This window comes from Bombina bombina, chromosome 11 (genome assembly GCF_027579735.1).
Source record: "Bombina bombina isolate aBomBom1 chromosome 11, aBomBom1.pri, whole genome shotgun sequence".
Taxonomy (NCBI): Eukaryota; Metazoa; Chordata; class Amphibia; order Anura; family Bombinatoridae; genus Bombina; species Bombina bombina.
The window spans coordinates 38339991-38365790 of record NC_069509.1 but is presented as its reverse complement, the minus strand read 5'-3'; the positions used below and the strand labels follow the sequence as shown (position 1 = coordinate 38365790).

The 25800-nt window shown below is 39.3% G+C and overlaps 1 protein-coding gene across 4 annotated transcripts in view; it reads left to right on the top strand.

Moving 5' to 3' along the window:
- Positions 1 to 18792, top strand: part of LOC128642255 (sulfotransferase 1C2) — a 62772-nt gene extending 43980 nt beyond the window's left edge. For all 4 annotated transcript variants that reach the window (XM_053694959.1, XM_053694961.1, XM_053694958.1 and 1 more), the window contains 4 exons: positions 5443 to 5569; positions 13527 to 13621; positions 13706 to 13886; positions 16379 to 18792. In XM_053694959.1, the coding sequence (XP_053550934.1) occupies positions 5443 to 5569; positions 13527 to 13621; positions 13706 to 13886; positions 16379 to 16491 (516 nt within the window). In that variant the 3' untranslated portion in view covers positions 16492 to 18792. The remainder of the gene's footprint in view (positions 1 to 5442; positions 5570 to 13526; positions 13622 to 13705; positions 13887 to 16378) is intronic.
- The last annotated feature ends 7008 nt before the right edge of the window (positions 18793 to 25800 follow it).

Below are 25800 nucleotides of genomic sequence, written 5' to 3'. Positions count from 1 at the left end.
AATAAAGTGAAGTTGCATCCATTGTGAGCCATGAGTAACCTGGTTCCCATTTAGTGTCATTAAGTAAATTTAGTACTTGTTTAGTATCCCTAAGATATGATTTGGCTGTTTGTGCATAAGGTTGTAAAAAGTGGTCTATAAAAGCTGATAAGTTACAGGTTAGAGAATCTATCCCACTAATAATTGGCCTACCTGGGGGTTTAAATGGGTTCTTGTGAACTTTGGGGAGGAAATAAAAAATGGGTGTTTTTGATTCAGTTTTGTATAGAAATAAGTATTCCTCTTTAGAAATGGTAGAGATACATAGATGATATTCTGTGCATTTGGAATGATAGTGAGGATACTTTAAATACTTTCATTTCTCATTTAAACAACAATAACATGAAAACAATATTAACACCTGAAATTAATAAAACTGAGATCAATTTTCTGGATCTTACAATATATATCAGAAGGTAATATACACACCAAGACCTTTTTCGAAAATTGTGACACAAACACATATATTAGAAAAGACAGTGACCATCATCCAACATGGTTAAAGGCAGTACCCAAAGGTCAATTCCTTCGTATTAGAAGGAACTACGATACAATAGAAGATTTTAACACAGAATCGAAAATCATTAAAGAGAGATTTGAATAAAAAGGATATGAGAGTAAAATATTAGAAGATAGAATTGAAGTGAGTAGTAGAGATAGAAATTCTCTAATATCCAGTACAAACAAAGGTAATCCTCAAAGTCCACATTTCCCCAGATTTATTACCACCTTCAATTGTGGTCATAAACAAATTAAACATATTATAAACCAACATTGGAACATTTAAAAAAATGATGAATATCTCAATACTATTATTCCAGAAAAGCCAACAATAACTTTTAAGAAGGGTACGAATTTTAAACAAAAGTTAGCGCCATCCCTCATAAAAGGAATGAATCCTCCTAAACCAATCAAGATGTCAAATCTAACTGGATTTTACACTTGTGGACATTGTAAAGCATGCAATAACACAAAATAAAAAACCCATATAAAACATTCACTCCAACCACAACGGGAAAGACATATCCAATCAAAGAGTTTATTAGTTGCAAAACTAAAAATGTGATTTATTTGTTACAGTGTCATTGTAAGGTACAATATTTAGGTCAAACGTCACGGTTTGTAAAAACAAGAATACTGGAACATCTAAATAAAATTGAGAAAAAGAAAGATGACCATGGAGTCCCCATACATTATAACAATTTCCCCTGTTAAAACAACAAAAATCATATATTTTGCATTGGTATTGAAAAGGTATCTCTACATTGGAGAGGATGGGAGAAAGAATTAGACAAGAGAGAATTATGGGGGATTCACACGTTATAAACTTATGGACACTATGGATTAAATAAAGATATTAGAGTAACAGCTTTCATTTAGATTTTCATCACTAAAGGGTTCAACTAACTTAAAAGATATCTAATATTTTGATTTTGGGACCAATACCAATACACACTGAATAATATCCTTAAGATTAAAGAAAAAACAATAAATACGGCAATTGCTAATTATTAATATTCACAAATCATATAATCATATAAATGTCTAAATGTTTTCAAGACTATAATTAGCGAGGAGCACAATTTTGAATGAAAATGTACTTTGTCATTTAGTGAACTATTTAAACTAGCAGTGTTATAACCACCTATTTCAATGTGAAAACATGTTATACTCGGTCATATAGCGAACTAGTTATAATATTGTCACATATATTGTAAACTACTTATACAAACCTGAAAATATGTTATCAGTGATCTGCACTATTATTGCATTTTTCAGATTGCCCTTAAGAACTTTACGTTGGTTACAAAGTTAACTAAGAACTCTTTACTATCGGATGTATGAAAAACAAGACAAGGAAATACTGTCTGGAATTGGCTCAGCTGGAACATGTGACCGCAACTCAGTAGCGGACTTGATTTGGAACTAATGACACACTGAACTCGAAAGGGAATTTCTGTGCAATCTCATTTGATTGGCTAAGATAATGACTACGTAAGCCAGTGTATACTTATCCGATTTATAAGCAGTAAAGTTTTAAATTGATTTTTAGCGCTATTGCGCACACAAAATTTGGTATAATAATAACATTTATTGACACAAAAATCGGATAGGGATAACATAGAAGGTATATAACATTGTTATTTTTGTTATTTCTGTGAGTCTGATTCTGGTTAAAACCGGAAAAGGAACATCCAATTTACCTGTATCAAAAGCACCTGTGTATTCCAAAAGCAGCACTTTCAAATTTTACTGCTCTTGAGAAAGACGAATATATGGTTGAAACGCGTAGAGCTATTTATGAGAGCTTTTATATTTGTCCGTAGTGACATATTTTAAATAAATGTTCTTTTTTATAATGAATATTTGTTTGCTGTCTTTTGGAACCAGAAACATCACAGGAGGAGCCGGATTATTTCGGAGTGAGTATACTGCACATTATATACGCTGTGTAATACCACTGAGTATAAATTCTATCATTTGCAGTCACTTCTTAACCAGGAGAGATCCTATTCAGTATACTAGTTATACTTAAACCAAGAAGCTGGACTCTTCAGAGTAAGTATACTGCATTAATTATATGGTGTTGATCTACCCAAATAAAAAGCAAAGCACTTATATTCCCAGGCTCAGCCTGAGCACCAGACAAGGACAGACCTGTGCCTCTATACTTCACACCCACTATTCCATAGCAGTCTTTAGGGAGAGACTGATAGAAGGCAGAGGGGAGTATTCTAGTCATTTCTGTACTCATATTTGCTGTAACATCTAGCATATTTTGTATAGATTTATTTTGTGTATTATATGTATTAAATATGCACATTTGTTTTTGGACAAATGCTCCCCCCCCCCCCCATTTGTTTAGAAATACAATAGACAATGTTGAATTGTTCATGCACTTAAAACTGTTACTTTAAAACCAAGAAAGGAGTCCTATTTGCACTATTTAAAAATGATTAATCAATGCCTTTATCAGTTAATTGATTGATTTGTCAACAAATAAGTATGTAAACTTCTCTTTTGTGCTCTGGCCAATCCTGACCCTATTTGAAAAAGAAAAGAAAATCTTGTATTTGTGCTGCTGTTGCCTTGTAGCATTAGCACTAGCTACTCCATAGGATATTGCAGGTGAATGGCCTTATGTTAGCACAATCTGAACAGCCCCAGGAGAAAATATCAGATTTAATTTTTTTATTTTATTTTTTTTAAACTATCTGAAACACACACACGTCTCCTATGCATGTATTTAAAGTGAATGTAAAGTTTTATCAAGTAGTGCCCGGTTTTTAAAAATACTATTAAAAACAGGGACACTTTCATTGATGAAACTTTACATTGCACCATATTTGTAGAAATACTTACCTCTTCGTCTTGAAAGCCGGATCGCTGATGATGTTGCTTCCTCTGCCCGTCGCAAGCCTCTTCCTATGTCAGAAATTACGTTTCCGGCCTTCCTCCACTCACGGCGTTGCTTTAGCCATGATTGGAGGATGCCGGAATCATCATTGCTGACGTAGGAAGAGGCTTGCGACGGGGTGGCGAAGCGCTGGAGCAGCTTTCAAGACTAAGAGGTAAGTATTTCTACAAATATGGTGCAACGTAAAGTTTCATTAATGAAAGTGCCCCTGTTTTTAATAGTATTTTTAAAAACCAGGCACCACTTGATGAAACTTTGCATTCACTTTAAATGTATTCTTAGTGATGGTATATGCTAGTGATGTAAATCTAATTTAAAGGGACAGGAAACCTTTTTTATTTTTATTATTGTACTAACATGCCTGTATTGTCTGGTGATTACAAAGTGTCAATCATTTTCTATTAATTATGCAAATCTCTCTGTATTGTAATATGTAGGTTAAAATGTTTTGTATGGGGTGTTGGGCTCTGCTTCAAATTATCTGAATGATCTAAAGTTATGTGTAAGGTTTAGATGTGGCTTAAAAGAAATAAGATTATCTGTATGTGCCTCTGCTTAGTGAGGGTAATGGATCGTGGACTGTGAAAGTGTTTTTACCTTTAAATGTTTTCAATGACTTGATATACCAACTGCAGAGTAAACAATGTATAAGAAATAGATTCTTTAGTTTTATTTTTGTATATGAAACAGATGGTTTTGTTCTTTGAAACCACAACCCATTAAAATGAGTTGAGCTTGCAGGGGATCAGATCTCTTTATTTATCACTTTCTGTTCACACAAATGCTTCTTTATATTATTGCTGTCTGTATACCAGTTCTTCCCCAAACAGATGTTCTTATGCTGAATAAACCCACTTTTTTTCTTTTAAGGAGTGTAGAAGTTTGTCTCTGTCCACTAATACAGTGAAGTGTGTCCCTGTTAGCCGGTGAACATGAATACCAGGTTTCAGTTGTGCACAAACATGCATTTCCTTATGAATTTAGCTTAAAGGAATTAAAAGGTAGAAATTGAACTGGGCATTTCTATTTTAAAGAGAGGCATTTTCACAATATACTTCCAATAGCAAAAATACTTCTAGGAAAAGTTATCTGTTTTTCAGTGGCATACTCACATATGCTCTGAGGGCCTGTGCACATGTATTCAAGCTCAGAGAGCTGGCGGTGCTGTGTATTGTGTCTGTGAAGACTTTTGAGTGAAGACTATGGGGCCGCTTTAACAATGTCCGCCACACATCGATAAATGCTGACTGCATACGCTGTCGGCATTTATCATTGCACAAGCAGTTCTAGTGAAATACTTGTGCAATGCCGCCCCCTGCACATTCGCGGCCAATCGGCCACCAGAAGGGGATGTCAATCATCCTGATCGTATCCGATAGGACGGATTGCTGTCCGCCGCCTCAGAGGTGACGGACGAGTTACGGAGCAGCGATCTTGCAACCGCTGCTTCTTAACGTCCGTTTCAGGCGGACCTGAAGCAGAGTGGGTCTTTATCAGCATATTCCGCTGCTTCATAAATCGACCTCTATGTCTCATACAAGCTACCGGTAACTCTCTGAGAAATTGCCGTGTTTGAATACTGGTGCACGGGGCACTTTCAGCATATGTGCATATGCCGCGGAAAAACTTTTACCAGAAGCACTTTTACTAGCGGAAATATATTGCAAATACGCTTCTGTTTAAGCTGAAATTCACTGATGCACATTTTCATTTTGACTTTTTTTAAATAAAGAATTTTTTGTGCTGAGAAAACAACTTTTTTTATGCTTGTGAGGCATCACTGTCTAACTAATAAAGTTCTGCTTATCAGCCAGTGAGCAATCAGTCTTTAAAGGGACACAGAACCCAAACATTTTCATTCATGAATCGGATATAGAACATAGAATTTTAATCACCTTATCAAATATTTCCCCTATTGCGTTTCCAGCTAAACTGATACTTAGTGTTCCGCTAGCACTGACTGCGCCACTTGGCTTCCCTTACAGGTTGTTTATGTTGCCAGGAATGCCAAAGACTGCATGGTGTCTTATTTCCACTTCCAGCGGATGAACAAAGGTCTGCCAGACCCAGGGACGTGGGATGAATATTTCTCAGCTTTTCTTTCTGGAGACGGTGAGCAAACAGCTGGACCAGAGTCCATCTTGTTATTGTTATAAGAAAATACTGGGAGACTTTGTTCATTCTAAAGAAATGTTGATTTGATTTTATGGGCTCCATTTATGAAGCAGCGGATGATGCTTCGGAGCTCTGTCGTTTCAGGCCGTTAAGAAGCAGCAGTCATAAGACCGCTGGCTCCTTAAAGGGACAGTCTACATCAGAATGTTTATTATTTAAAAAGATAGCTAATCCCGTTATTACCCATTTCCCAGTTCTGCATAACCAGCACAGTTATATTAATATATGTTTTACCTCTGTGATTGCCTTGTATCTAAGCCTCTGCAGACTGCCCCATTATCTCAGTGCTTTTGACAGGTATAAAGTTTAACCAATCAGTGCAGACTCCTAAATAACTCCACGGGCGTGAGAACAATGTTAGCTATATGACACACATGAACTATTACTGTCTAACTGTGAAAAACTTTCAAAATACTCTGAGCTCAGAGGCGGTTTTAGAAATCAGTTTGAGCCTGCTTAGGTTTAGCTTTTCAAAAATACCACCAAGGGAACAAAGCAAATTTAATGATAAAAGTCAATTGGAAAGTTGTTTAAAATTGCACTTTTTATCTGAATCATGAAAGTTTAATTTCACTAGACTGTCTTTTTAACCTGTTTGCCACCTTTTAGGTGGCAGATTGAAATCATCCCGATACGTATGCTGACACCGGCATTTAGCGATGTCAATAGCAAATCATGTCCACTCGACATTTAGTAAATCTACCCCTATATATTTGTTTGGGGGGGGGTTATGTGTGTGGAAACAAAGTAGTCAAGATAATAACATAAAACAAAATTCCTCGAGTAGAATCCAAAATGCTATTAATCTATGATGCATTTTTAAATAACAATCTATTAATTAAATATTATTCAATGTTGCAGTATATTCCAAAAATGTTACCTTTGAAAGCAGCTGGTTCCCACGTCCACCTCCTGGCAGCTGCATTTTGTTTTTTAACAACAATTATAAAGTGGGTGGTTCAGAATTGGAAAGGTCGAAATTAATATGTTCATGGGTGCATTTGAATTTAAAAAGAATGAAATTTGCAACATATTTCCATTATCAAAAATGATTCTAGTAAAAGTTATAACTCGTTTTTAGAGGCATACACAGATATGCTGTGAGGGTCCATGCATCAGTAATCAAACACTACACCTTCTCAGAAAGTCAGCAATCGCTTTTATGACACAAAGGCCTCTATTTAACAAGTTGTCTACTTTCCTGCATTTGCCGGCCCCAATACGCTCGCCTAACATCGCCGCCGCGTACCTGAATACGTTCGCCAAATTTATCAAGAAAACTGTCAAAAAGTCGCGCACCAAGTACGGTGCGATGAGCAGCGGACTGTTGTTAACTGACAGTCATCAATCTCGCTGCTCATCGGCTTATTCGCAGCTTTCTTGCTAGCCTGTCACTAAGCACCCACACTATACTATATAGTTATACCCCCTAAACTGCCGCTCCCGGAGCCCCCCGCAACTAAATAAAGTTATTGACCCCTAAACCGCCACTCCCGGACCCCGCCGCAACTCTAATAAATATATCAACCCCTAAACCGCCGCTCCCAGACCCTGCCGCAACTATAATAAATATATTAACCCCTAAGCCACCGCTCCCGGACCCCGCCGCCACCTACATTATACCTATTAACCCCTAATCTGCCGCCCCCTATACCGCCGCCACCTACATAAAGTTATTAACCCCTATCCTGCTGCTCCCGGACCCCGCCACAAATAAAATAATTGTTTAACCCCTAAACCGCCGCTCCCGGAGCCCGCCGCAAATAAATAAATTGTTTAAACCCTTAACAGCCACACCCAGAGCCTGCCGCCACCTACATTACATTTATTAACCCCTATCCTGCCCCAGGGACGTGCAGTCATAGGAGGCAGGTGAGGCAGCGCCTCACCTGTCCTATGTGTGTAACTACAGCTTTTTGTCATAATCTTTAATAAAAAAAAATATATTTTTTTCATTTTTTATAAAAAATTTGTTTGGTATCCCAACTAAATACCCCTACCCCCCCCCTCCACCACCGCCAACATAGCTGCAATGAATGATTAAATATACTATTTGTAATTCATACGCATCAATATTGCGCAAGGAAGGTGAGGCTGTGAGCCGTTAAGCTCCCCTCCCTTTGCGCAATATTGATGTCTTAGAGGAAGTTTCATATGGGCCGCACAGAGACTGCCACCAAGTGTTTAAGTCTCTTAGTTTGCGGCTCATATCGCTCCTAAGAGGCTGCTTTCTAAAAGCCTCTGAGCCGGCCCCAGCCAATCAATCAGCGCTGAGTACTCTTTTGCTTGAGTGACGTCACGTTGAGCCGAGGTCTATCTGTCGGGTGGAGAGAGCGCGTAAATGACTCACGTACACCTACTGTCATGTGGTGTGATCGGTCTCTCACTCTCTTCAGCCCTTAGCCCGCCATTGGACCACCAGACCAGGCTGAGGCTTTCACTTGTCAGTGGACAATTCCGGACCGGAACTCAGATGCTGCCCAGTGCCCACACACCCAGTCCAGTCAGTGCCGGTGCCGCCCAACGGTCAGTGTCAGGTCAGTAAAGTGAGAGGCTGAGAGCTGCGGCACTGCAAATAAAAGCAGCAGCACTATAATTATTTTACATACCAATATACCACGTCCACTCTAGTAAATACAGGTATCGTTATAGCAACAATCAATAAGCGCTGTATATGCAGACAGCACATGTTATTTGTGCACAGATAGGAGATCTTGATCAATGCAACCAGTGGGTGCTCAGGGAATAGTAGATGATGCATTCCCGGTGCTGGCAGCGGCAGTGCAGCTGCCGTGCTTAGTGCTAGTAAGTGGTGAAGTAAGTTACTGATATGAGATTTATTTTAAACAACGTATTTGACTGCACTGAGATAGCTTTCTGTGAAGCAAGATGGGGGCTTCTTATTAAAAATAGATAAATTAAATATGAGGCTATGGGCAACGTGGAACAAAATGAACACTTGAGTGAGTCTCACCACCATAACAACAATACTGTCTCCCCCTCCCCTGTCTCTCTCCCCCCCTCCCCTGTGTCTCTCCCCCCCTCCCCTGTGTCTCTCCCCCCCTCCCCTGTGTCTCTCCCCCTCTCCCTGTGTCTCCCCCCTCTCCCTCTGTCTCTCCCCCTCCCTCCCTGTCTCTCTCCCCCACCCTCCCTGTCTCTCTCCCCCACCCTCCCTGTCTCTCTCCCCCACCCTCCCTGTTTCTCTCCCCCACCCTCCCTGTCTCTCTCCCCCTCCCTCCCTCCCTGTCTCTCTCCCCCTCCCTGTCTCTCTCCCCCTCCCTCCCTCCCTGTCTCTCTCCCTCCCTGTCTCTCTCCCCCTCCCTCCCTCCCTCCCTGTCTCTCTCCCCCCCTCCCTCCCTGTCTCTCTCCCCCCCCCTCCCTCCCTCCCTGTCTCTCTCCCCCCCCCTCCCTCCCTGTCTCTCTCCCCCCCCTCCCTGTCTCTCTCCCCCCCCCCTCCCTCCCTGTCTGTCTCCCCCCCTCCCTCCCTGTCTCTCTCCCCCTCCCTCCCTGTCTCTCTCCCCCTCCCTCCCTGTCTCTCTCCCTCCCTCCCTCCCTCCCTCCCTGTCTCTCTCCCCCTCCCTCCCTCCCTGTCTCTCTCCCCCTCCCTCCCTGTCTCTCTCCCCCTCCCTCCCTGTCTCTCCCCCCTCCCCCTCTGTCTCCCTCCCCCCTCCCCCTCTGTCTCTCTCCCCTCCCCCTCTGTCTCCTATACCTCCCCCTCTGTCTCTCTATACCTCTCCCTCTGTCTCTCTATCCCTCTCCCTCTGTCTCTCTATCCCCTCTGTCTCTCTCTCTTCTGTCTCTCCCTCCCTCCCCCTCTGTCTCCTATTCCTCCCCCTATGTCTCCTATCCTTCCCCCTCTGTCTCCTATCCTTCCCCCTCTGTCTCCTATCCCTCCCCCTCTGTCTCCTATCCCTCCCCCTCTGTCTCTTTATCCCTCTCCCTCTGTCTCTTTTTATCCCCTCTGTCTCTTTTTATCCCCTCTGTCTCTCTCTATCCCCTCTGTCTCTCTCTCTCCCCTCTCCCTCTCTCTCCCCTCTCTCTCTATCCCTCCCCCTCTGTCTCCTTATCCCTCTCCCTCTGTCTCATTCTCTATCCCCTCTGTCTCTCTCTCTCTCTCTCTATCCCCTCTGTCTCTCTCTCTATCCCCTCTGTCTCTCTCTCTATCCCCTCTGTCTCTCTCTCTATCCCCTCTGTCTCTCTCTCTATCCCCTCTGTCTCTCTCTCTCTCTCCATTTTTCTCCCCTCTGTCTCTCTCTTTCTCTCTCTCTCTCCCTCACCCTCTGTCTCTCCCTTTCTCCCTCCCCCTCTGTCTGTCTCTCTCTCTCTCTCTCTCTCCCCCGTCTCTCTATTTCTCTCCCTCTCCCCCTCTGTCTCTCTCTATCCATCTCTCTCTCCCTGTCTCTCCCACCCCCTCTGTCTCTCTCCTTACATGTCTCATTCTCCCCCATGGTCTCTTTCTCTGTCTCTCTCCCCTCTGTCTCTATTTGTGTCTCTCTCTCCCCTCTGTCTCTCTATATCTCTCTCCCTGTCTCTCCCACCCCCTCTGTCCAATTTACATCTAATATCTCATTTCCTTCATTCTCTTGATATCCTTTGTTGAAAATGATATCTAAATATGCCCAGTAGCTGCTGATTGGTGGCTGCACAATAGATACCTCATGTGATTGGCTCACCCATGTACATTGCTATTTCTTCAACAAAGGATATCTAAAGAATGAAGGCATATCCTAGCCATTGCCTCACCTGCCTCTGACCTCACTGCACGGCACTGTCCTGCCCCCCTACACCGCCGCCACCTACATTACATTGATTAACCCCTAATCTATATCCCCTACACCGCCGCCACTATATTAAATGAATTAACCCCTAAACCTAAGTCTAACCCTAACACCCCTAACTTACATATAATTTAAATACATCTAAATAAAATTACTATTATTAACTAAATTATTCCTATTTAAAACTAAATACTTACCTATAAAATAAACCCCAAGCTAGCTACAATATAACTAATAGTTACATTTGTATCTATCTTAGGGTTTATTTTTATTTTACAGGCAGGTTTGTATTTATTTTAACTAGGTACAATAGCTATTAAATAGTTATTAACTATTTAATAGCTACCTAGCTAAAATAAATACAAAATTAACTGTAAAATAAATCCTAACTTAAGTTACAATTACACCTAACACTACACTATCATTAAATAAATTAAATTAATTAAATACAATTACCTACAATTAAATTAAAATAACTAAAATTACAAAAAAAAACTCTAAATTACAGGGGGAAAAAATTGCAAGAAGTTTAAACTAATTACAGCTAATATAAGCACCCTAATAAAATAAAAAAGCCCCCCAAAATAATAAAATTCCCTACCCTAAACTAAATTACAAATTGCCCTTAAAAGGGCCTTTTTACAGGGAATTGCCCCAAAGTAATCAGCTCTTTTACCTGTAAAAAAAAGAAATACAACCCCACCCACATTAAAACCCACCACCCACACCCAACCTTACTCTAAAACCCACCCAATCCCCCCTTAAAAAAACCTAACACTACCCCATTGAAGATCACCCTACCTTGAGCCGTCTTCACCCAGCCGGGCACAAGTCTTTATCCGATCCGGCCAGAAGTCTTCATCGAATCTGGGCAGAAGAGGTCCTCCAAGCGGCAGAAGTCTTCATCCAAGCGGCATCTTCTATCTTCAATCAATCGGAGCGGGTCCATCTTCAATCCAGCCGACGCGGAGCCATCCTCTTCTTCGACGTCCTAACACTGAATGAAGGTTCCTTTTAAATGATGTCATCCAAGATGGCGTCCCTTGAATTCTGATTGGCTGATAGGATTCTATAAGCCAATCGGAATTAAGGTAGGAAAAATCTGATTGGCTGATGCAATCAGCCAATCGGATTGAAGTTCAATCCGATTCGCTGATTGGATCAGCCAATAGGATTGACCTCGCATTCTATTGGCTGTTCCGATCTATTGTCTGTTTCCTACCTTAATTCCTATTGGCTGATAGAATCCTATCAGCCAATCGGAATTCAAGGGACGAGGATTTAGGGGTTAAACAATTATTTTATTTGCGGCGGAGTCCGGGAGCAGCAGGATAGGGGTTAATAACTTTATGTAGGTGGCGGCGGTATAGGGGGCGGCAGATTAGGGGTTAATAGGTATAATGTAGGTGGCGACGGGGTCCGGGAGCGGCGATTTAGGGGTTAATAAATTTATTATATTTGCGGCGGGGTCCGGGAGCCGCGGCTTAGGGGTTAATATGTATAATGTAGGTGGCGGCGGTGTCGGGGCAGCGTTTTAGGGGTTGATAAGTATAAAGTAGGTGGCGGCAGTGTAGGGGGGCAGATTAGGGGTGCTTAGACTCGGGGTACATGTTAGGGTGTTAGGTGCAGACACTTCCCATAGGAATCAATGGGATATTGGGCAGCAGCAAACATGAGCTCTCGCTGCTGTGAGACTCCCATTGATTCCTATGGGATCCGCCGCATCCAGGGTGGCGGATTGAACACCAGGTACGCTGGGCCGGAATAGTGGCGAGCGTACCTGGTTGTTCTTTGATAACTTCCAAAAGTAGTCAGATTGTGCCAAACTTGCGTTCGGAACATCTGGAGTGACGTAACCATCGATCTGTGTCGGACTGAGTCCGGCGGATCGTAGGTTACGTCACTAGATTCTACTTTTGCCGGTCTGTAGGGCTTGATAACTATGGCGAATCAGCCTCGCCACAAATACGCTGTGGAATTCCAGCGTATTTGCGGTTGACGGCTTGATAAATAGAGGCCAAAGTCTTCACATGCATAATATACAGCACCCTCAGCTCTCTGAGCTTGAACACTGGTGCACGGTCGCTCACAGCATATGTGTGTATGCCGCTGAAAAACAATAGCTTTTACTAGAAACATTTTTGCTAATGGAAGTATATTGTTTCTTTCACAATTGAAATGCACCCATGAATGCACTTTTCAATTTTGTCCTATCAAAACTGCCCACTCCAAATCGAATACGCTTATGTTGTGTCCTGGGGAAGTGCATAGGGACACCGGCTAGACAGCACTATCAATGGTAATATTTTTATACTATATTGTAAATTTGAGTATTAGTTAAGAGGTACGATATATTAATAGCAATTAGGATCCTATTAAAATGACATTTAAATGTTGATTCTCATAAACTGCAGTGTAAGTCTATAGGAATTAATATACTGCAGTGTAAGTCTATGGGATTGTATATACGGCAGTGTAAGTCTATAGGAATAAATATACTGCAGTGTAAGTCTATGGGATTGTATATATGGCAGTGTAAGTCTATAGGAATAAATATACTGCAGTGTAAGTCTATGGGATTGTATATACGGCAGTGTAAGTCTATAGGAATAAATATACTGCAGTGTAAGTCTATGGGATTGTATATACGGCAGTGTAAGTCTATGGAAATAAACATTTTGTTGTCATATTAACATTTATTCTGCAATTCAGATTTCTAAATATAAAAAAGTGTCCTTTGGTTTAATGGTAAATATATGATCCTGTAGAAGAGTGATTCTAAACAAGGATATTTGCCTATATTGGGGTACTATAGTAAACATAAGATCTTTATGATTGCATATACAGTATCTACTGTTTTATTTAGGTGACACTATAATGGTGTACACTTTTTTTCATTGTTTGGGATAAATTGGGATGTCACACAAAATTAGTGTTAAGGATGAAAAGTAAACTCATAACTAAATTTTGTCTGAGGTTCAATAAGATAAATTAGATTTAAAAAGTACAATTCTGAATTTTTGTTAATAAAAAGCTATGCCTATATGTCAAAACATAACTATCTGCTCTAAACCTTGAGTTGACCACTTTAGTAACCGAGAGTATTTCACCTGCAGTGCCCTGGGGAAGTTGGTTTGACCACGTCATTGGCTGGTGGAAGGTAAAGGACAAACACCAAATACTCTTTGTCTTCTATGAAGACATGATTGAGGTAGGAAAAAGTTGCTTGATGAAAGCTGTGTACTTAACATTTGGTGCTATGATTAAATCTTCCGTTTCTCCAACCTTTGGACAGGACCTAAGACGTGAGATCAGGAAATTGATGAAGTTTATTGGAAAAGATCTTTCGGAGGAAGTTGTAGAGAAGATTTATCACCACACTACCTTCCAGGCCATGAAAGAAAACCCTATGACAAACTTCAGTGTTCTACCAAATGTTGTATTTGACCAGTCCATCTCTCCATTTCTGAGAAAAGGTACTATTGGACTTCTTATTTGTCTACTGAGTAGTGCGTCAAGTCCAGCAATAGGAAGTCTTCCTTCTGAATGTTTATATTTCTCTCTTTTGAGCGGTATTTCTCACTTTCCCTTTACATAGTTTATTGTGCTCCATTCCTCTTTTTTCCCCCATCTTCTACTACTAGATCATTTTTATACCTTTCAACTTTTTTTAATTACAATACTAGAGATTGAGAAGTGTAGAGTTACAGTGAAAAACAGCCTCATTTCACATAAAACCACAATACTATGCATAGCAGCGTTAGTGTTTGTTCTCATGCACGTGAAGTGCTTTAAGAGTCAGTAATAATTACCTGAAATGCAAGTCTGTCAAAAGAACTGAAATAAGGGTGCAGCCTGCAGAGGCTTAGATACAAGGTAATCACAGAGGAAAAACATATATTAAATGTGTTGGTTATGCAAAACTGGGAAATGGGTAATAAAGGGATTATCTATATTTCTGAACAGTAACATTTTTTGGCATTTACTATCCCTTTAAAGAAGAATAACAGATGTTGATTGTATATAAACAGTCTACTCAGGACCACCAGTGCTCTGCAGGTTTCAAGTGGTACCTCTTCTGTTGCGGGAGTTAACCCAGCACCATTGTGTGCTTGATAGTATTAAAATGACATTCCATAAAGAATTAGAGCATGCCATTTTTTTTTCTATTATAGCCCTTTAACTGATTCACACCGTTAGGATGTTCTATTCCATTACTAAGTTCCAAGCCACTGGGCTTTAACGCCGTTAGGACATCATGGAACGTCCTACCCTTTTTGTCATCCTGCAGTCTCCTCCTTTCATGTAATGGCAAATCGGACCGGGGGCGTGCCCAGCATCGTAGGCAGCCCTCCTGATTTGATCCGGGCCTTGAAATCCTGTGACTGCATCAACAATCACTTGATTTAATTTTTCAAGCACGTTCCAATGTTAAACACTTGGTCCTGCCATGAAGGGTTTAACGTGATGATAAACTTACCCCGTTGTATAAACAGATCTGGAATGTTAGCAATATTTTAGATGGAGTTTAATTCAGTTGTAATGAAGATGCGCTATAACTTGCTTTTAATGTAGTGATGAAATTCAAATACCCTGCGCTCCGGCTGCCCACTTTAAAACTAATATTTTTGTGAGCAAACGGTTTGAAAGGTTCTCAAATCAGCGCTCTAGCCATATGGCACGCACGTTATTATTTTTTTGTATGGTTGTAGCGCCATTTGGAGAACAGCTCAAACCATTAGCTCACACAAAAAAAAAATACTTTTGAAGTGGGGCGCTGGGTATTTAAATTTGAGCTTTACATTAAAAGTAAGTTATAGCGCATCTTCATTACAACTGATTAATTAAACTCCATATAAAATATCGCTAACATTCCAGATCTGATTATACATAGGAGAAAGTTTATCATCACTGTAAAGTTCAATGGAAAAAAGATGAAAACATATATGTATCCTTGTGGAAAGCACAAATAATACCTTCAATTAGTTTAAGTTCAAAGTTGCAGGCCAAGGACCTAAGAGATAGAGGTAGCAATGAGATCTTCTGCATATTAAAGGGGCAGTTAAGAAATTATTAGACTTCATGATTTAGACAGAGCATACAATTTTAAACAACTTTCCAATTTATTTCATTATTTAATTTGCTTCCTTCTCTTGTTATCCTTTGCTGAAAGGTTTATCTAGGTAAGCTCAGGAGCAGCAGGTTCTAGCTGCTGATTGGTGGCTGCATATATGCAGATTGTCATTGGCTCACTCATGTGTTCAGTTAGAAACTAGTAGTGCATTGCTGCTCCTTCAACAAATGATGCCAAGAGAATGAAGCAAATTTGATGATAAAAGTAAACTGGAAAGTTGTTTAAAATTGTACGTTCTACCTAAATCATGAAAGAAAAATGTTGGGTTTCATCTCCCTTTAAGTGATGGTTATCAGCAACGTTAGGAGGGCAACAATTGTATAATAAACAGGAGCAACAAATTAAGACAAGGGAGACAATGACAAGAGGCATAGATGTGCAGCCACCAATCAGCAGCTAGCACCCAGTAGTGCAATGCTAGTCCCAAGAATACTTAGGTATGCTTTTCAACAAAGGACACAAAGGGAACAAAGCCAATAGTTAACAGAAATGAATTGCATGTTCTATAAAGCATTCCTCAAGTACCCCCAACGGGCCAGGTTTTCATTATAGCTGAACCAGTGCACAGGTGAAATAATCAGTTGATGGGTTAGAGCAGGTTAGTAACCATGGTTACTGATCAGCTGATTACTTCACCTGTGCATTGGTTCAGCTATAATAAAAACCTGGCCTGTTGGGGGTACTTGAAGAACACTGCTTTAAATCATGTCACTTGGAACTGTAACCTTATGGGGGTAAACAAAGGGCAGGCACCACTGTGTCATTTAGTTTGTTTTCTAGTTGAGCACTTTTCTATGGATATTGATAGCATTGTATCATTTTGTTGTGTTTCAGGGACTGTGGGTGATTGGAAAAACCATTTCTTGGTGGCTCAGAATATCGTCTTTGATGAGGAATACAAAAGGAAAATGCAGGGTACCGGACTGAACTTCCGAACACAACTGTGAAGCAATAGCATCATATGCTATTTTATTTCTAGACTATTGTTTTATATAAAGCCAACACAACTGAACTTTCAAATTATTATTTTGTAATTTTTCCAAATGGTGACTATTTTTTATATAAAAATCTGTGTCTTATATAGAAGAGAAGCGCACGAGCTGAAATGCTTAAACGGAGACAGTAAAGTCAAGAATAACTCATGATTCAGACTATAATCTGTGTCTTATATAGAAGAGAAGCGCACGAGCTGAAATGCTTAAACGGGGACAGTAAAGTCAAGAATAACTCATGATTCAGACTATGGGGCCGATGTATCAATGTCTGTCCGACATGACGGCTGTAGCGTATCCGACAGACATTGCTGAATGCTGACAGCATACGCTCTCTGCATTTAACATTTCACAAGCAGTTCTAGTGAACTGCTTGTGCAATGCCGCCCCCTGCAGATTTGCTAGCAGGGGGTGTCAATCAAACCGATCGTATAGGATCAGGCGGATTGATGTCCGCAGCTTAGAGGCAGCCACTCAGGTTTTATTACATTTTCATGATTCGGATACAGCATGTCATTTTAAACAACTTTCCAATTTACTTCCATTAAAAAAAATTTGCACAGTCTATTATATTTACACTTTTTGAGTCACCAGCTCCTACTGAGCATGTGCAAGAACTCAGACTATACGTATATGCATTTGTGATTGGCTGATTGCTATCACATGGTACAGGGGGAGTGGAAATATACATAACTTTGAAATGTGTTAGAAAAGAATCTACTACAGAGTAAATGTTATTGTATTGTCTTGTTATCTTGCATTTGTTGATTTTGCAAATGTGCTGTGTTTACTTTAAGACCGCTGCTTCATAACTGCTGTTTCCGGTGAGTCTGAAGGCTCGCACGGAATCAGGGGCCATTCGGCCCTTGATAAATCGGCCCCAGAGAGTGCAATTATAAACAACTTACTAATTTACTTGTATTATGAAGTATGCTTTCTTCTTTTGGTATCCTTTGTTGAAAGTGAGCCAATGACAAGAGGCTTATATGTGCAGCCACCAATCAGCAGCCAGTACCTAATACTGCATTACAGCTCCTGAGACTACCTGGGTATGCACTTCAATAAAGGATATCAAGAGAATGAAGCTAATTTGATAATAGAAGCAAATTGGAAAGTTGTTTAAAATTGCATGGTCTAGCTACATCATAAACGTTTAATTCTGGCGTTCTGGCCCTTTAATTATCTTTATGGGGGATGGGTTTGTTTTAGTAAATAGATCACAATCTCTAAGATTTATGTCACATCTATAAGATTTATGTCACATCTATAAGATTTATGTCACAATCTATAAGATTTATGTCACCTCTATAAGATTTATGTCACAATCTCTAAGATTTATGTCACATCTCTAAGATTTATGTCACATCTATAAGATTTATGTCACATCTCTAAGATTTATGTCACATATATAAGATTTATGCCACATCTCTAAGATTTATGTCACATCTCTAAGATTTATGTCACAATCTCTAAGATTTATGTCACATCTCTAAGATTTATGTCACATCTATAAGATTTATGTCACAATCTCTAAGATTTATGTCACATCTCTAAGATTTATGTCACAATCTCTAAGATTTATGTCACATCTCTAAGATTTATGTCACAATCTCTAAGATTTATGTCACATCTCTAAGATTTATGTCACATCTATAAGATTTATGTCACATCTCTAAGATTTATGTCACATCTATAAGATTTATGCCACAATCTCTAAGATTTATGCCACAATCTCTAAGATTTATGTCACAATCTCTAAGATTTATGTCACAATCTCTAAGATTTATGTCACATCTCTAAGATTTATGTCACATCTCTAAGATTTATGTCACATCTCTAAGATTTATGTCACATCTATAAGATTTATGCCACAATCTCTAAGATTTATGTCACAATCTCTAAGATTTATGTCACATCTCTAAGATTTATGTCACAATCTCTAAGATTTATGTCACAATCTCTAAGATTTATGTCACAATCTCTAAGATTTATATCACATCTATAAGATTTATGTCACATCTATAAGATTTATGTCACAATCTATAAGATTTATGTCACATCTATAAGATTTATGTCACATCTCTAAGATTTATGTCACAATCTCTAAGATTTATGTCACATCTTTAAGATTTATGTCACAATCTCTAAGATTTATGCCTCTGGACTCTATAAGGTTTTGCTTTTTTTAATCTATGCCTAATGAAGGACTGCACCGCCAACAATCTGTATGCAAAATAAAATATTTTAAAGATGTTAGTGAAATTTGCATTTTTGTGCATTCCAGGGGTAAACCCCCTAAAAACCCTGAGCATTTTTATCTTAATCTTTCCGGTGACCAATTAGGAACTAATATAAATGAGCTTCTGCACTGATCAAGCAATAATTGTGTAGCATGTTGCAGGATCTGTGTTCTCACGGCTGTGATAAACATTCTAAGTTCCAACCTTTGTGGGGCAGTGGAAGAGTCAGCAATGAATAAATATCAGTAATCAAAAGGACATTGAAATATTTTTTTTTGTATCCAAAAGAGAATATTTTGTAATGTTTATTAAATACATCTATATATTCATGGGTGGAAACAATATGTTTATACTTGTGAGGTGACCGGTGTGATTCTCTCTCACCAGCAGAGCTATGGGAGTTGTCGGATGTCCCTGTCATATACAAACATATGTTTCTTGTTATGGTCAAAATGAACACATTTCCCTTAAAGGAACATGAAAGCCATCATTTTTCTTTCATGATTCGGATAGAGCAGCAATTTGAAACAACTTTCTAATTTACTTCTTTTATCAAGGTCTCTTTATTCTCTTGGTATCTTTTGTTGAAAAGCAGGAACCTAAGCTCAGGAGCGTGCACATGTTTGGAGCAGTATATAGCAGCAGTTTTGCAAGAATGTTATTCATTTGCAAGAACACTAGAGGGCAGCACTATTTTCCTGCCATGTAGCGTTCCAGACCTCTACCTAGGTATCTCTTCATCAAATTTGATAATAGAAGTAAATTGGAAACTTTCTTAAAATTGTATGTTTGTGTTTCATATCCTTTAATCTTTGTAACAAATATTGTAACACTCACATAGTGCTCTTTCATATGCACATTAGAATGTGTAGTTTTACATTTGTATAATTAAGCACTGCATTGGCAGAACAATCTCTATAAAAAAATGGTAATTTTGCAATTACAAAGTAATCCAGAGATATACTCCCTTGATTATGTTCACATTAATTTTGTTTGTTGTGAGCAGTCTAAGAGCATATTTAAATTAGTTTTTTTCAATAATCTAACAAATCACTTTTTAGTAAGCACAAAGGTGATGCAAACTGTAGCATACTTAACCCCTTAACGACCGACGACGTATGCCATACGTCCTCAAAAAAAAAGCACTTAACGACCGAGGACGTATGGCATACGTCGTCGGTTTAACAGAGCACTGGAAGCGATCGGAATCGCTTCCAGCTGCTCTAACAGTATTGCAGGCTTGCCTTGAGGTCTAGGCATCCTGCAATACTGTTCCCGAGTGCCGGGACCGGATTGATCACTCCCCCACGAGTGATCACTTCCGGTTTCGCTCCACGTGGACCCCGGCAGTGTTTCAGAGCATCGGAAGCGATCGGACACGCTTCCGATGCTCTGATTGTGTGCTAAGTGCCTCGGTGGGTCGAGGCACTTAGTTAGTTATAAAATAAAAGTAATAATAAAAAAAAAAAAAAAACGTATATTAAAAAAAAAGCCCTAAATAGCCCCCCCCCTCCCCCTTCACTAGGCATCCAAGATGGCGATGCCCAGTGCATCATGGGGCCTCTGGGGGTGTCCCTAGCCTGCCTCATCATAGGGGCAAGCTAGGGTCACCCAATCTGAGCCTCCCACCCTAAAAAAAATAATAATAATAAAATACCCCATTTGTCTGATCATGTCAATATTTGTAAATATTGACTATGATCAGTGTGGATCTCCCTCCCTCTCCTCACTTGCCATTTTGTTGGAGAGAGAGAGAGACCTGTATTTAGCAGAGAGAGAGATTTATTTCTTTTATTTGTTAAAAAATATAGAACCAAAGGCTCTTTTCAGAGCCATTAACCCCTAGCTTGCCAGTGATCACTATATATCACTGGCAGTAACATAGGTGCACTTTTTTTTTGCTGCATTTTGCTGTCTGTGCATTTTTTTAGGGGTTAATTTTGTTGTTATAATTTTTTAAAAACCCAAAGGCTCTTTTCAGAAACATTTAGTTAATTTAATTTAATTTTCAGAGCCATTAACCCCTAGCTTGCCAGTGATCACTATATATCACTGGCAGTAGCATAGGTGCACTTTTTTTTTGCTGCATTTTGCTGTCTGTGCATTTTTTTAGGGGTTAATTTTGTTGTAATTTTTTAAAAACCCAAAGGCTCTTTTCAGAAACATTTAGTTAATTTAATTTAATTTTCAGAGCCATTAACCCCTAGCTTGCCAGTGATCGCTATAAATCACTGGCAGCTGCATAGCTGTACTTTTTTGCTGTCTGTGCATTTTTTTTAGGGGTTAATTTTGTTGTTGTAATTTTTTAAAAACCCAAAGGCTCTTTTCAGAAACATTTAGTTAATTTAATTTAATTTTCAGAGCCATTAACCCCTAGCTTGCCAGTGATCGCTATAAATCACTGGCAGTTGCATAGCTGTACTTTTTTGCTGTCTGTGCATTTTTTTAGGGGTTAATTTTGTTGTTGTAATTTTTTAAAAACCCAAAGGCTCTTTTCAGAAACATTTAGTTAATTTAATTTAATTTTCAGAGCCATTAACCCCTAGCTTGCCAGTGATCGCTATAAATCACTGGCAGTAGCATAGCTGTACTTTTTTGCTAGTTAATTTAGTTAATTAATTTAGTTAATTTAATTTAATTTTCAGAGCCATTAACCCCTAGCTTGCCAGTGATCGCTATAAATCACTGGCAGTTGCATAGCTGTACTTTTTTGCTGTCTGTGCATTTTTTTAGGGGTTAATTTTGTTGTTGTAATTTTTTAAAAACCCAAAGGCTCTTTTCAGAAACATTTAGTTAATTTAATTTTCAGAGCCATTAACCTCTAGCTTGCCAGTGATCGCTATAAATCACTGGCAGTAGCATAGCTGTGATTTTTTACTAGCCCCATCTGCTCTACCCCCATTTTCTCCCAGACTATGTCGAGGAAGAGGTATGAAATGATTCTGCATTTCATGCACTTCAGCGACAACAGCCTGTGCCCCCCTAGGGAGCATCCCCAATTTGACAGGCTGTATAAAATCCGCCCCCTGATAACCCACTTTTCTGCCAGGTTTGCAGAGGCTTATACACCTGGAAGGAATATATGCGTTGATGAATCCCTAATGAAGTATAAGGGAAGGCTGGGATTCAAGCAGTATATTCCTTCCAAACGCTCCAGATATGGGGTAAAGGTGTATAAGCTCTGTGACAGCGAGACTGGGTATACTCAGGCCTTCCGGGTGTATGAGGGAAATGATAGCCACCTTGACCCTCCAGGTTGCCCAGAACATATGGGAACCACTGGCAAGATTGTCTGGGACCTGATATTACCCCTAATGAACAAAGGGTATCACTTGTACTTAGACAATTTTTATACAAGTGTCCTTTTGTTCAAGCTACTGTATTGCTTTGATACAGTAGCTTGCGGTACAATTAAAAAGAACCGCGCAGGTTTCCCAGGACAGCTTGTACGCACCCGGCTACGAAGGGGGGAGACCTCAGCTCTGCGCCAAGAGGAGCTGTTAGCACTGAAGTACAGAGACAAGAAGGATGTATACCTTCTTACCACCATCCACACAGAGAGGACGGTGGCGGTTTCTGTACGTGGCAGAGCTGAGATCATAAGGAAGCCAGTGTGCATCAAGTCTTATAACCGGCATATGGGTGGGGTTGATCTGGCTGATCAGCTGCTGCAGCCCTACCTAATTATGCGGAAGACAAGGGCCTGGTACAAAAAGGTTGCAATTTACCTAATGCAGATTGCAACCCACAACGCTTTTTTGTTGTTCAAAAAAGCAAACCCCAGAGTTAAAAAGACTTTTTTTACAGTTTCAGCTCCAGATTATTACGGGGATTTTGTACCATGATGCACCTGCTCCCCGGGCGGTGATGGGAGAGAGCAGAGTTGGGGCTACTCATTTTATTTTTAAAATCCCCCCTACTGCCACAAAGCAGAAACCACAAAAAAAATGCAGAGTCTGTACCAAGAGGGGGAAGAGAAGGGACACCATATATTACTGTCCTGATTGCCCTGGACAGCCTGCACTCTGCATTGGGGACTGCTTCAAGCGGTACCATACAATGGTCAATTTTTAAAAAAATAAATACATTTGCTGTTACATATATATATATATATTTTTTTGGTTATGTTTACAGTTAGATGTTTTTTTGTTTTTTTTACTTTTACTGTGCCAGATTTTTACATTTCACTACTCTATTTTTTTCTAAAATTGGGCCTGTTTTTTTTTAACCAAAACCCCTGTCAAACCTATGCATGGGGGACATAGGTGTTCTCAGGGTGCCTTGCAGAAAACAACCTGAAGTATGTTTTTGTAATAACTTACAACAGTCTCTCCTAAATTATAGTCAAAAAGCAATGTGTCTGTAAAAATGAAAATTGAAAAATTACCACCATACACTTTCTCCAATTTTTTGGGCTAAAACGGTTGCTTCAAAGGCATCAAAGCACACCATATACAATACCTTGGGGTGTCAACATTTAAAAAATATACACTTTGAATGCAATAAATAAAAGTGGGGTATGCGATAGGCCCCAAACTAAAGATAGGCCTATCAGAAGAAATACTCTCATTTTTAATAACTAAAATCACAAGTCATAAAATTGTAACATAACCTTCCCAAAATCCTGGCAAACCTATGCATGGGGGCATAGGTGTACTCAGGGTGCCTTGCAGAAAACAACCTGAAGTATTCTTTTGCAATAACTTACAACAATCTCTCCTAAATCATAGTCAAAAAGCAATGTGTCTGTAAAAATGAAAATTGAAAAATTACCACCATATACTTTCTCCAATTTTTTGGGCTAAAACGGTTGCTTCAAAGGCATCAAAGCACACCATATACAATACCTTGGGGTGTCAACATTTAAAAAATATACACTTTGAATGCAATAAATAAAAGTGGGGTATGCGATAGGCCCCAAACTAAAGATAGGCCTATCAGAAGAAATACTCTCATTTTTAATAACTAAAATCACAAGTCATAAAATTGTAACATAACCTTCCCAAAATCCTGGCAAACCTATGCATGGGGGGCATAGGTGTACTCAGGGTGCCTTGCAGAAAACAACCTGAAGTATTCTTTTGCAATAACTTACAACAATCTCTCCTAAATCATAGTCAAAAAGCAATGTGTCTGTAAAAATGAAAATTGAAAAATTACCACCATATACTTTCTCCAATTTTTTGGGCTAAAACGGTTGCTTCAAAGGCATCAAAGCACACCATATACAATACCTTGGGGTGTCAACATTTAAAAAATATACACTTTGAATGCAATAAATAAAAGTGGGGTATGCGATAGGCCCCAAACTAAAGATAGGCCTATCAGAAGAAATACTCTCATTTTTAATAACTAAAATCACAAGTCATAAAATTGTAACATAACCTTCCCAAAATCCTGGCAAACCTATGCATGGGGGGCATAGGTGTACTCAGGGTGCCTTGCAGAAAACAACCTAAAGTATTCTTTTGCAATAACTTACAACAATCTCTCCTAAATCATAGTCAAAAAGCAATGTGTCTGTAAAAATGAAAATTGAAAAATTACCACCATATACTTTCTCCAATTTTTTGGGCTAAAACGGTTGCTTCAAAGGCATCAAAGCACACCATATACAATACCTTGGGGTGTCAACATTTAAAAAATAAAAATGGGGTTTATTTAGCAGCGCTAAAAAAAGCTAGGAAATGATGATACCAATCTAATTTATGTTTTATACAATCTATTTTATTTAAAAATTCTTATAACACATAAAAACAACAGCAAATGCTTTTCCTAATTAATAAAGGGACGTCTCCCTTATACAACACTTATAAAAACAGACTAGAACCATATAATCCTAGAATTTCAGGTATAAATGAATTAATTCTATAGATAACATATGGCAAGCAACAAATTTCTAAGATAAATGGTGAATTAAATATTTAAAAGGCACAAATGTATCAATCCTAATAGCTTTACAGTTCTTCAGTAACAAATTCAGTTATAAAGTTACACAGTTACTTTCCTTGGACATATAATTGGCTCAGGTGTGCTGGATAGTTAAAAAGGCAAAAAACAGCCAATATTCTGATTTAGGTGCCAAAGCAATCGTGGTTAATGGAAATGGTTAATTTAACAGATGAATACCTTGATGTCTTTAAAGTTCAGTTTGCGTGTTTTAAAAAACGTAGTGCAAATTAGTGTAGAGGTACCTTAATCTGTCCTGGTTGCAACCGCTGATTATCTTCACTGTGAGGGATTCACAGACTGTTTGTTCCTGGTGCTTCTGATAAGTCACCTGACCTTCTCTTTGATTCAGAGGTCAGGGGTGATGATCCGTTCTGGTGATGTAGTTATCCTTTTTTTTGTTTTCCTTTCTTCTTATAGCCCAAATATTGTTTTCATCTGGGTTCCCTCAGACTTCTTAAGGTTTGAAGAAATCTTTGGTCAGTGTTTAGCAGTAACACCGTATTCCCTGAAGTTACCAAAGGTAGATTTTAACTTGCAGGGTCAGGAGAAAAGTTTAAAGTTGCAGGGTCACACAGCTTTGTGACAGTAGTAAATGAAGTTTAGTAGAGTGTAGCAGGTCCCATTCAACGCGTTTCACCCTTCTGGGCTTGATAAAGCCCAGAAGGGTGAAACGCGTTGAATGGGACCTGCTACACTCTACTAAACTTCATTTACTACTGTCACAAAGCTGTGTGACCCTGCAACTTTAAACTTTTCTCCTGACCCTGCAAGTTAAAATCTACCTTTGGTAACTTCAGGGAATACGGTGTTACTGCTAAACACTGACCAAAGATTTCTTCAAACCTTAAGAAGTCTGAGGGAACCCAGATGAAAACAATATTTGGGCTATAAGAAGAAAGGAAAACAAAAAAAAGGATAACTACATCACCAGAACGGATCATCACCCCTGACCTCTGAATCAAAGAGAAGGTCAGGTGACTTATCAGAAGCACCAGGAACAAACAGTCTGTGAATCCCTCACAGTGAAGATAATCAGCGGTTGCAACCAGGACAGATTAAGGTACCTCTACAC